The sequence below is a fragment of the Bacillus rossius genome (assembly GCF_032445375.1).
Source record: "Bacillus rossius redtenbacheri isolate Brsri chromosome 4 unlocalized genomic scaffold, Brsri_v3 Brsri_v3_scf4_2, whole genome shotgun sequence".
Taxonomy (NCBI): Eukaryota; Metazoa; Arthropoda; class Insecta; order Phasmatodea; family Bacillidae; genus Bacillus; species Bacillus rossius.
The window spans coordinates 3,513,264-3,525,889 of NW_026962011.1; the positions used below are offsets into that span (position 1 = coordinate 3,513,264).

General features: G+C 38.9%; 1 protein-coding gene across 1 annotated transcript in view; it reads right to left on the minus strand.

The window, feature by feature from the left end:
• Window positions 1-12,626, minus strand: part of LOC134542474 (protein ovarian tumor locus) — a 48,222-nt gene that overhangs the window by 34,783 nt on the left and 813 nt on the right. Inside the window, exons 2-5 of the mRNA XM_063386781.1 lie at window positions 10,792-10,992; window positions 9,723-9,806; window positions 2,553-2,650; window positions 1,161-1,315 (exon numbers count right to left, since the gene is read on the minus strand). Of these exons, the coding sequence (XP_063242851.1) occupies window positions 1,161-1,315; window positions 2,553-2,650; window positions 9,723-9,806; window positions 10,792-10,917 (463 nt within the window). The 5' untranslated portion in view covers window positions 10,918-10,992. The remainder of the gene's footprint in view (window positions 1-1,160; window positions 1,316-2,552; window positions 2,651-9,722; window positions 9,807-10,791; window positions 10,993-12,626) is intronic.

The following is a 12,626-nucleotide window of genomic DNA, read 5'->3' on the forward strand; positions in this document are numbered from 1 at the left end:
CAACGGTAAAGAAAGCCAACGCCAAAGGTACTCCTACATCATTTGCAACTCAAGCAAATAGAACATAAAACTGCTAATATCATAAGTGCAAAATTGACGCTTATAAATTTTAAGTACTGCATCTGACAAATTATGCACTAGTGCCTTGCGAGGTGAACAAGGTAGAAAATGAACAATTTAGTTCTAACATAGTCACTGCTGTAATTTGAAGTGCCTTGAAGCCTAACCAAAATCAGCCAACTGTGCCTAATTATTCCAGTCAATGTCCCTAAAAAAAAATGTGAGTGAGTCTTTCAATACTCGCCAAAGATGTGTTTACATATAACCTCTGTAACAAGAAAATTCATGCGTTCTCATGTTGCAAATACACTTAAAATACATAACTAAGACACTAAAATAAAAATAAAATTCTCAAAATAAAAAATAATTTCGTGAGAGATAAATATACGAAAATTGGGTTTTCAATTACATTTCTGGACGTGAATCACACGCAGTTTCCACACCTGATGCAGAATTCACTGTCGGAGCAACTACGTCAAGTATCAATTAATTCAATTTACAGAGCAAAATTTTACACTATATAATGAAATAGCTCCCATAAAAGCGAAAAAGACTTGAAACAATACTAAACCCAAGCTTTGGACATGATTTTCAAAAAGGAATGTAACAGATATCTCCTATACTGTTTATGTTGTTAATTTTCAAAATAAGGTAGTTTCAATGCTGCACCCTTTACTTCATGGCATTAAATCTGAGCCCTTAGCTACATTCTGCTATGTTTGTGGGGCCCATCATAATGTCTTTTTGAAGATTAAATTTCAATACTTTTTTTTTTCGCTGTTACTTAACGTTTAAATATATTTTGTGGGCCACATTCAGAATATACGAGTACTGAAATGTGGTCCCCAATAGTATTTTTTCCTTGTATACACCAACCGTCCCTCTCTGCTCCCTATTCCAGAATAGAGGCTCTTTGTGAGGTTGTTAAATTAGATCCAGTTGCATTCTTAGCATGACTTGCAACATATTGGGACCCTGGTTTGATCCCAGTACGGTGCAAACTAAATGAAAGTAATCTAGAACTTGTACAATGAATACACACAACTACTTAACTCGTGGCCCTCATGCCCAGCTTCATGCAGAGACTAACAAAGACTCACACTGACAGAAGGCTGTGTTGGCCACACACTGTTTCGTGTACACAGAGTCGTAGTGGTCACTGCAAAACAGGCACAGCATGATTGTGCGGTCACAACAGTCACTTGTGATCACTTCCGGATTTCTATCCACATCCTTAAACAGAAGAATCTTGCACCTAAAAGGAAAAAATAAAATGTATAAGCCTAGTACTGGTATTGCTTTATGAAAAACAAAGAAAATATCACAATTTTATCCTTACAACTACTATGACATTATAAACCTTCAGTAAACCAAACCTCTTTGATATATATATGTTTAAAATATGATAATTTTTGGAATGAACAGAATTAATAAAAAAAAATACATAAATGATATAGAAATTACCCGTTTTAAAAAAAATTGCCCTTAAAGAACATTAAATCAAAAATTCATAAAAAAAACTGATTTCCAAACTAAAGTAACCTCTCTTGCAATATTTTTTCCTTAACAAAAACAGTAAAACTCGCTCACCATATCAAAACCCAAAACCAACAGTGAAAGACTAATAATCACACTGACCAAAGCACATATGTGTCTACAGAATTTATTATTCGTGATTTTTTTTTTTTTTTTAATTTCTTAACTAGAGATCTCTTTCAATAAGGAATCATCCTGGCAATAAATTAATTTTGAAAGTCCAGACTATATTGTGACTGTGTTCTTCATAAAAGAGTACAGTAAACTTCAGATAACCTGGCATCCAAGAGTCCGGAATGTCATATGTTCTGGCTCCAGTGAGGAATGCAAGGACATGAGTCAACTACGGAAACTTAAGTTGAAAACCTATCATTTTTTAGCCAAGGTACAAAAATGCTTTTGCAATGCACGCATAAGTAGTAGTTGGAAGCTTTCTGCGTAACACGAGACTTAGCTGGGAGCGCTTGGCACGGTTTCGAAGCGTTCAGAAATTATCTGTGCACTTAGTTGTTTCCTCAGCAGAATTCGGCAGTTGATGACAGCAAATTTACTTTTGCCCCGTATTAATGTTGAAATAGGTATTTATCCTTATATTCCTGATAATACATTGGTGCCAAACACCATTTTACAATTATATTTGCTCAAAAACATAACGTTTAGAGACTGCGAAAAATACAGCAAGATAATCTGGCATTTTCTGTAATATGGCACCTGCAGTGTTGCAAACGTGCCAGATTATTGGAAGTCTACAGTAGATTGATGCACCTTTGAGCCACCTAGCTTAGTCATAAACCAGCACTTAACTAACAAAGAGTACTGAAAATATACACAACTATATTCTTCCACAAGACTCACAATGACCTGTACTGAATGACTCTACGCAAGACATTTGCACACACAAAAATACACAGCAAGGGGGCCAAAAGGACTGTAATGCATGAATCTCAGGAATTTACCTGTACATGATTGATATTGCACTCAGTTCCACCATGTCACCACACTCGTTTTGGTTTTTCATTCGCTCTAAATGAGCATCCAGCATTTCACTAGTTAGCTGGAAAAATAAATGTGCATAAAATATTACATGCTAATACCATGGGTAATGCAATAGCATCTGATCTGTGTATAAACTGGATTTTATACAAGTACATATATACTCAATTTTTATGGTTTTAAGGAAGTGTATTCATTGTGGATTCTTCCACCACAGAAATCTCGTAAATCCCATGTCACTATGTGGTTCTCAGCTTTTCAGCAAGCACTGTCAAGGCAAACATTGACAGTGGTGCAACCCCACCAAGGGATTGATCACGTAATACTATATTTTGTTGTGTTGAACATATTTGTATAAGCATAGTCTGTGTATCTTGCAGCAATTTCACACTGCAAATTAAATTATAGAAATCTTTTGTAAATGTGTCCTCTTCTATTACCTCTTGTCACTCATGCAGATAGAAAAAAAATGGTGACAAATTGAATGTTGGTCACAAACTTCATGAAACAATTAAACAGAAAATAATAAATGTTTGACACAAAAATTCCTCTTCAAAAATTAAGTGATTAATTCTTGTATAGTGCATGTGTGTAAACAGATAATCTCACCTTTAATACTGAACATTATTCACATAGGCATAATTTCGTTCTCTATTTCTTTCTTTTAAAAGGTAAACAAAAAATTATATAGTAAAACCAGAAATATTATTGAAGTAGGTATTTTATGACATGAATTGCATTTAGAGTTCAAATGTTTAAAATTGCCATCCTATTAACATACCACAAGCAATGACTAACCACTTAAACAATACTTTTCAAATGGGAAGATTTACTTACATGTTTATGTAATGTTATACTGGTCTGAACATCCATCAAAATTTGATAAGCTTAGGCCTAAATATGTGCAATATAAAAATGAAAATATTGAGAGGAATAATATACTAGTGACAGGAAAGGAGGAATTCTCAGTGACAATATATCACTGACTCAGACTTGGTGATCTTGTACCTTTCAGGGCCTCCCACATTCACAGTCATGTGTATTCTGATGTGTCAGAGCTGATGGTGCATATGCGGGTATGGCCTTTGATTGTTAAACATAACTTATTACTTGTTGCATCATATACTGATGGTATAATCCCACAGAATGGATCTGTCTAACCAGAGCCGGCCAACTTGAACTTCGAGGTCCGACAGGTCAGACAGCATCTGCATCTGACATCATGAACAATATTCACCAATGAGAAGTATGATAAAGGCAAACAAAGTGTAAGATAGCGCAAAAATAATAATTTCCACACAAACTGTAAAGGCGGGAAAGCCAGTAAATAAACAAGATGGCTGAACGGCATAGTGAAGTACTACTGATCTGTGTTATTTCCTTTCCTAGCATAAGATAACAGTACATGGTGGCAGCGGTAGTTCTTCGGACCTAAAGACGAGTAAGGAACACGTCATTGTAGCAACCAGAATCGTGGAGAACACTTAAAGAATGGAAAGAGAAGGGGGAGACCAGCAGGCTGGGCGAACGCCTAACCTCCATCCACCCCCAGCGTTGGATTTTGCAGTGCCTGCGGCGTGGGAAGCTTGGGAGAGAAGATTTTCTAGATACATGTCGGTGGCAGGCCATAGTCAAAAAAAGGATGACGAAAAAATTGATCTGTTGCTTTACATCATGGGTGACCGAGCAGAGGAAATATGGGCGCAGTTCCAACCTCAACCTACAACATATGATCAGGTGTTAAAGGCATTTGAAATGTATTTTAATCCCAGGAGAAACATTATCTTTGAGCGTTTTCAGTTCAATTCGAGGTCACAAATGCCAGGAGAGACAGTAGCAGATTTCATCACCGCATTACACAAGTTGGCAGACAATTGTAACTATGGCCAGTTGAAACCAGAATTAATAAGGGACAGAATAGTCGTGGGTATGGCGGATACCAAAACAAGTGAGCAGTTACAGCTGAGGCCAGATTTAACACTGGAGCAAGCGATTCTAGCAGCAAAGCAAGCGGAACTGCAGAGTAGCCATTCTGCGGTGTTATACAAGGAACAGCAGAATCGTCGTGGGGAGGTTCACCGAGTTCAAGTGGACAATAGACATCGCCAAGAGGACAATAGACATCAACAGCCCATTTCCTTTAAGCATCAGTCAACAGCCAGGGGTGAGATCCGGCCCTCAGGTCAGTGCCAGTTTTGCGGTTTGAAAGACCATGAGCGTTCTAAGTGTCCAGAAAGAAATGTCAAGTGCTTTAAGTGTGATAAAGGCGGTCACTGGGCGGTGGTATGTAAAGCAAGCAAGCCAGGTGGCAGTTCTCAAGTGCGTCTGGTGTCAGAGACAGGCACAGTACCGGAAATGGAGAAAGAATGTTTCTTGGGTAGTTTAGTACTTGGGTCTGGGGGCACCAACAAGTGGACTGCCTCGGTTAGCATCACTAATTTTAAGTCCACAGTAGAATTCCTAATTGACACGGGGGCAGACATAACCTGTGTTCCTCCAGAAACAGTTCCAGAAGAGTTCAGAAAACGGTTGAAACAGTGCACGAAAACTCTATCAGGACCGGATGGCAGTATGTTGTCGGTTCTGGGGTGGTTGGTTCTGGAACTACAATGTAGCAGTAAAAAATGTATGTCAGAGGTTTACGTAATAGAGGGGTTAAAAACACCTATCTTAGGAAGAAGGTCTTTGATAAGTCTTGAAATTGTTCAGTTCACGGGTAAGCAATGCATGTTATCACAAATATCGGCACCCGATAAAGCAGTATACACTGAAGTACAGGTGTTTAGGGAGTTTCCAGGAGTGATCAAGGGACTAGGGAAAATGAAGGGGGAAGTGAAGTTAGCAGTAAAAAAGAATGCTCAACCTTTTGTACAGTCACTACCAAGGGTGGTGGCTTTGCCCCTATTTGATAAACTCAAAAAGGAGCTGGACAGACTGAATAAATTAGACATCATAGAACAAGTAACTGAGCCAACTGATTGGGTGGCTCCTATTGTGGTTGTTCCCAAGGGTGACTCAGTGCGCATTTGTGGTCATTATTCAGAATTAAATAAATGTCAGTCGTCCTCATTTTCCAATAACAGGGGTAGAAATCAAGCTAGCACAACTCAAAGGGGCAAGGTTTTTCTCAAAAATTGATTGCAACTCCGGGTTCTACCAAATGGCGCTAGACAAAGAAAGTCAGCCTTTAACAACTTTCATCACGCCATTCGGAAGGTATATGTTCAAGAGGCTCCCATTCGGGCTTACAAGTGCACCGGAAAACTTTTCTCTAAAAATTGCTCAGGTGTTAGAGGGTATAGCTGGGGTGGTCTTTCACATGGATGACATATTGGTATTCGCGGCAACTATAAGGGAACACGATAACATTTTGAGACAGGTTTTGGGGAGGCTGGAGACAGAAGGAATCACGCTAAATACCAGCAAGAGTTGTTTCGGGGTCACTAAGGTAAAGTATTTAGGATTTTCGTTGTCGGCGGAGGGTATTCAAATAGACTCTGAAAGAGTCGAGGGTATAAGTAACTTCCCTCAACCTACTACAAAGAACGAACTTCAGCAGTTTTTAGGGCTAGTAAATTTTTCAGCGCAGTTTCTTTCAAACAAATTGCAGGTGTTAGAGCCATTGTTCGTACTTCTAAAAAAAGATGTGGATTTTGTGTGGGAAGAAGCCCAGAAAACGTCATTTAGCAAAATCAAGCAAATGCTTTCCAATGCACCCACCTTGGCCTTTTTTAATCCCAACATGCAGATCATCTTGAGCGCAGATGCCAGCTCTTTTGGGCTGGGGTGCTGTGTTCTTCAGCAATCGGGAGATTTACGCCAGGTTATAGCGTATGGTTCGCGTACACTCACAGCAACAGAAAAACGGTACTCGCAGATAGAAAAGGAGGCTCTAGCTTTGACTTGGGGGGCGGAAAAGTTCAGGCAGTACCTGACAGGCATACCCATTATTTTGGAAACTGACCACAAGCCGTTATTACAAATCTTGCATACGAAACCCTTAGATGAGTTGTCACTTAGATTGCAGCGTTTTCGGATCCGCTTAATGCGGTATGACAACACAGTCCAGTATGTGCCAGGAAAAAATTTAGTGGTAGCTGACTCCTTATCCCGTAATCCGGGGAATTCATCCCAGAGGGAACAAGAGCAAAAACTGACAAATGAGGTAGAGGGTTTTGTAAGGTACATGATAGAGGCGTGTCCGGTAAAGGACGAATTTTTGCAGGTTATCAGACAAGAACAAGGACGGAACCCCACCTGTAGAAAACTATGGCAATATGCTGAGACAGGATGGCCGGAGAAGAGGGAAGTATCGGAAGAAATGAGGTCATATTATCAGTTCAGGCATGAGATTACGGTAGAAGAGGAGTTATTAGTGAAAGGTACCCGTCTGGTTATACCACTCCCTCTTCAGCAGAAATGTTTACAATTCATACATGCAGGACATCAGGGAATAACAAAATGTCGGGAAAGGGCCAAAATGTCGGTGTGGTGGATAGGATTGTCCACGCAGCTAGAGGAACTGATAAGAAGTTGCCCTAGATGCATAGAGGAAAGGGTGAACCCAAGGGAACCATTATTGCAGGAGCAGTTTCCGTCCAGGGCATGGGAGAAAGTGGGGATTGACTTCTTTAAGCAGCAGCGATGGTACATGATAGTTACTGACTACTACTCGCGTTACTTTGAAATCATACCTATGTCTTCATTGGGGGATGAATTGGTCATCAAGAGTCTCGCGGAAGTCTTTGCAAGGTTTGGTATCTCGAACGTCGTTAGAGCGGACAGTGCATCACAATTTCTCTCAGAGAAATTCAGAAAATTCAGCTCCTCATATAACTTTAGTATCATCACATCATCTCCAAACTATCACCAGTCTAATGGGGAAGTGGAGTCGGCGGTGAAAGTGGCCAAGCAATTAATAAAGAAGAATGAGGATCTTACTTTGGCACTGTTGGTGTACCGTACAACGCCGTTAGCTAATGGATTCAGCCCAGGCGAATTACTCATGGGACGGCGCTTGCGATCTACCCTTCCGATGATGCCATCTAAGCTATCTAGGCAGATCAACCATGAGCAGGTGGTACAGAAAGAAAAACAGAGACAAATCCAACAGGCGGACAGTTATAACTACAGGCACAAGGCTAGAAAATTACCGGACCTAGTAGTAGGAGAGAGGGTTTGGGTTTCGGATCGCAGAGAGTATGGGGAAATTGAAGCAGTGGGGCAGGAACCCAGGTCTTACATAGTGAAATTAGGCCAGCGAAAGTATAGGCGAAACAGAAGGATTTTAGTGCCAGCACCATTCCCAGGGAAAATTACACAGGCAGAGAAGGGACGAGAAGGGGGGTCGAACATAGAGTTCAAGGAAAATCAGGGGCCGAACATAGAGTTCAAGGAAAATCATAGGGAAGTAGTACAAGAGCAAGAGGTACCAGAAGGGGGGTCGAACATAGAGTTCAAGGAAAATCATAGGGACGTAGTACAAGAGCAAGATAAATCCAGCAGGAGGGACGAGAGGGAAGGAGAAGAGGAGTTTAGAGGATTTGGGGAGGAGGACTTGCAGGGGCTACAGGGTGAGAAATATGAGCCACCCAGAAATTCACAGAATCATGCAAGGGGGTTAATAGAGGATAATTCTGGAGGGATAGAGTTAAGGGAGACGGATGCAAGGACATCAAAAAGACAGAGGAAGCCACCCAGTTGGTTGAGTAATTTTCATTGGAAAGGAGAGAACAGTCTGGACAGCTAAGTAATGTATCAGGTTAATTGTAAAGAGTATTGTGTCATATAAGGGACTGCTTGAGAGGAAGGATGTAAAGGCGGGAAAGCCAGTAAATAAAAGCTAAGTAATGTATCAGGTTAATATGTATCAGGTTAATTGTAAAGAGTATTGTTTCATATAAGGGACTGCTTGAGAGGAAGGATGTAAAGGCGGGAAAGCCAGTAAATAAACAAGATGGCTGAACGGCCTAGTGAAGTACTACTGATCTGTGTCATTTCCTTTCCTAGCATAAGATAACAGTACACAAACATTTTAGGTTTTAATAATTTTATCTTGTCACCATTTTGTTGCATTTATTTTTCTGTTAAGTTGATTTACAACAAAAAATTAAGTAGGTACCTGAAAACATAAAAAAAAAGTGTGTACACATAAAGTTAACAGGTTGGGCCCAAAATCACATTAAAATCAAAGAACTGTTCAGAAAATGTATCTCAATTCCATTAATACCTTGCTGATTTCATTTAATCTCTATTTTGTAAAAATATCTCTCAAGTAAAGTCAACAGTGCTGCCCTCTATGAATGATCATGTGAACCAGATGCACCAGACATATGAATGTGGCATGCTGCTACAGAAAACGAATCAGACAGGATGGTGGGACATCACGGTCAGACAGACCAGACCAATGCGACTGCACGTATGTGGTAAGCTTTTACAGTGCAGCTGATGATGATAAAGGAACATTTAAAAAATTAACATACTAAGTAAACATGGCAGTGCAATGATAAAATACTTTCAATGAAATAAAATCCCTACTACTTACTTATTTACCAAACTTTTTAAGCCAACTTTGCTCAACTGGCTTACCTACTAACTTCTATGCTATTCAGCATCCCACTCTTAGATTGCAGTGTGGAAGTAAATGGGCACTTTCTCTCTCTTTCCAACACACCGACTGCCATAATCACTGTCCTTGATTCTGTGCGCGCTGTTGCCAATTATAATAGGTTTTTGCAATTGAAGGTATTGGATATTGTTTATTTATTTATTTATCACGTGAACATTACAATTTTCCTATGAATTCACATCAATGAATGTGTGTGAATTGTTTCTTATTTTAAGTTGAAGAGGCAGTTTTTAGCAAATTAATGAGCATGATAATAGGTACAGGTATAAAACATTACTAAAATGGATTCTTAAAATGCCTCTCATGCATTCAAAATTACAAATGAGTACATCACATTGAACGTCTTCGTAACGTCTTCGAGATCTGTCAACAGCACACACTATAAGCAGTGTACTGCAATCTAAGCGTGAGACGGTATATATAAATGGGTAACTGACCAAGCAACACAGTACTATCCTAAATCTTAGTTCCAAACCCCAAAATTTAAATTAAAACAGTATCTTACCCCTTGGAAGAGATTCTTGTGGTCTCTGATGAAATTCAGACACAGCTGTCTAACCTTAGCATGAACAACCTGTGTCAGAAATATCTGGAACATAAAAAAAATTCTTTGAAAACAATGACATTGAAAATGAAAAGTAGATGATACGTTAAATTAAAGCTGCAACATTATGTCAGTATATATTAAAGATGATAGCTCAATAATTGGGTACACACCAACTCTGATCTCATTAAGAACAATTCATATTTGTGGTTGAACTAAAGCAATTTACTTGACACAAACATGTTGATTTAAAAACACTGAAGACTATTGAACCAATTCTTAAAAAATCTCAGCATAGACACCAAATTCTCTAAACTAATAAAAAATTTTATTGAAAACCAGTTAATTAAATTACATCTTATTGACAATTATAACCACAATGTGCAGGCCTGGACATAAGTAATAACTTCAGTTTAAGATAACTGTAGTTTAACAAGTCAAACGGGCCACAAATCTATTAGTATGACAATTTTTTTCATTAAAGGCCTGTCTAAAACAGTCCGAAATTGTGGGTCATCTGTGTCCTTATACTAATGTGAATGACGCCACATTGTCGCACAAGAAACTGCAATCTAAAATTATTGCAATGTCCATATCTATTGATTTCTAAAGTAGTAACCAGATGGCAGTAAATACAGAGTGGCAAAATAAATGTTTTGCAATCATTTTTGTGTATTGTTTTCATAGATTGGAACTGAGTATACAGCTCAGTTTTGAGTATTCACTTTAATTACTTGAGAAAGTTGTGGGAGTTCAACAATATTTAGTCATTCCTTTACGTTTAAAGCACATTTTTTTTAAACAGGAACCGAGAACCACAAAAAATCTTTTTCTTATTCTATGCTACCAAAGGACACAGAGTTGGACAAAACATTCAAGTTGACCAATGCATTTGGACCAGAGAGATTAGGATCACTGTCCTTACCATCCATCCATCCATGACATCAGAGGGTCACGTGGACCAATCAGCAATTAGTGTCGGACACAATTTGGGACATTGCTATTGCGGGGGGGAGAGATCACCACGCACCTGCTCGGACACGGCACGGAACAAACATGATGCATCTCGCGCTGTGTGCTTGCGGAACAGTCCTTGAGACTCCAACCACTGGTCCATTGGCTCCATCGTGATTGCGTGGATCCTCCTCTGCCTCATTGACGTCAACACAGACTGTCCGTGGAAACCTCAGGGCTGAACTGCTAGGCCTCTAATTTTCTAATTTATGTGCAACTGAACAAGAAACAAAATTCTTATATTTACCTACTCAGAGAAACTCTCATAATTTGGAAAATGGATGGAATGAAATGGTAAAAAAAAAAAAATAAAAAAAAAAATGCATATCAAACACTAATAAAGACCAAAATAATTTTTCTTTCAAAATTATTCCAATTATTGATCAATTTTCAGTTTCAGTGTAGTAATAAAATTGTATGGCTGAAACCTCTACATGAGATTACAGCAATTCAAATAACTTTATGTATTTCACTATTGCGAAAGTGATTAGGTAACAGAATTATCACATGTTACTTCATACTAAAAACAACATATCACCTATACATATACAAAATGTAGAGCAAAGAGCTACATGACTGACTTTAGTGGCAATCAAAAAGTATCCACAGATCAGGGGCGTAGCCAGGGGGGGGTTTTAGGGGTTCAAACCCCCCCTTAGCAGCAAATTTTAATTAAATTTCTTATTCATCACTCAAACAAATTTCATATTAACAATTAATAAAAATTTACCATTACAATATTTAAATTTCAGTACCGAAAACAGCTAAATACCACTATTTTACACCTTAAAATCCAAATTTTCCCGGGGGGGGGGACCCCCGGACCCACCCGCTTTAATACGGGGGGGGGGGGGTTTGCAGGCTTCTTAACACCCCCCATACACAAATCCTGGCTACGCCACTGCCACAGATAATAAAGGTTTAAACACTTCCAGACAAATTACTCTAAGAAAAACTGTATGATTTAATTTTTGTAAGCATAAAATAATAATGAGGAATTAATGACTTGAACACAGTGTACAGTGTAATGTTTAAAAAAATTCCTAGTTAAAAAAAAAAAAATGTTGTGGTCAGGGGTGCAACAACTAGATTTCCAAAGAGGGAGGGGGGGAATATACCTTTTTATAAAGAATCATCGATCCCCCCTATTGAAGCAGGGGGTCCGGGGGTCCTCCCCCGGGAAAATTTGTATTTCAAGGTGGAAAACAGGGGCGAAGCCAGGGGGGGGGTTTTAGGGGTTCAAACCCCCCTCCCCCCCCCTTAGCACCAAATCTTTAATTAATTTCTTATTCATCACTCAAAAAAATTTCACATTCAAATTAATAAAAATGTTACCATTACAATATTTAAATTTAAGAACCGAAAACTGCTAAAATAGCACTATTTTACACCTTAAAACCCAAATTTTCCCGGGGGAGGACCCCCGGACCCCCCGCTTTAATACGGGGGGGGCATGCTTCTTAACACCCCCCATACACAAATCCTGGCTACACCACTGGTGGAAAATGGTACTATTTAAGCAGTTTTATTATCTAAAAATTGATTACACAACACTTTCTTTGCCCCCGTTTGCCCCCACTTCAAGGTTTCAGAGGGAGGGCAAAATACCCTTGCCCCCCCCCCCTCCCTGTTGTTGCACCCCTGGTTGTGGTGAAACATGCATTACTCAGCAGTAACAAAATTAAACTTTTTGAATTACAGTACAAGCAATGCTGGATTCATTTCATACTGTCAGGATTTTGTCATTAATAGAAAACAAGAGAATGTTGAATACATCTAGAAAAAAATGTACTTTATACAAAAATTATGAAATAAATGACTGTTGATAAACACAATCCAGATAATAAAATC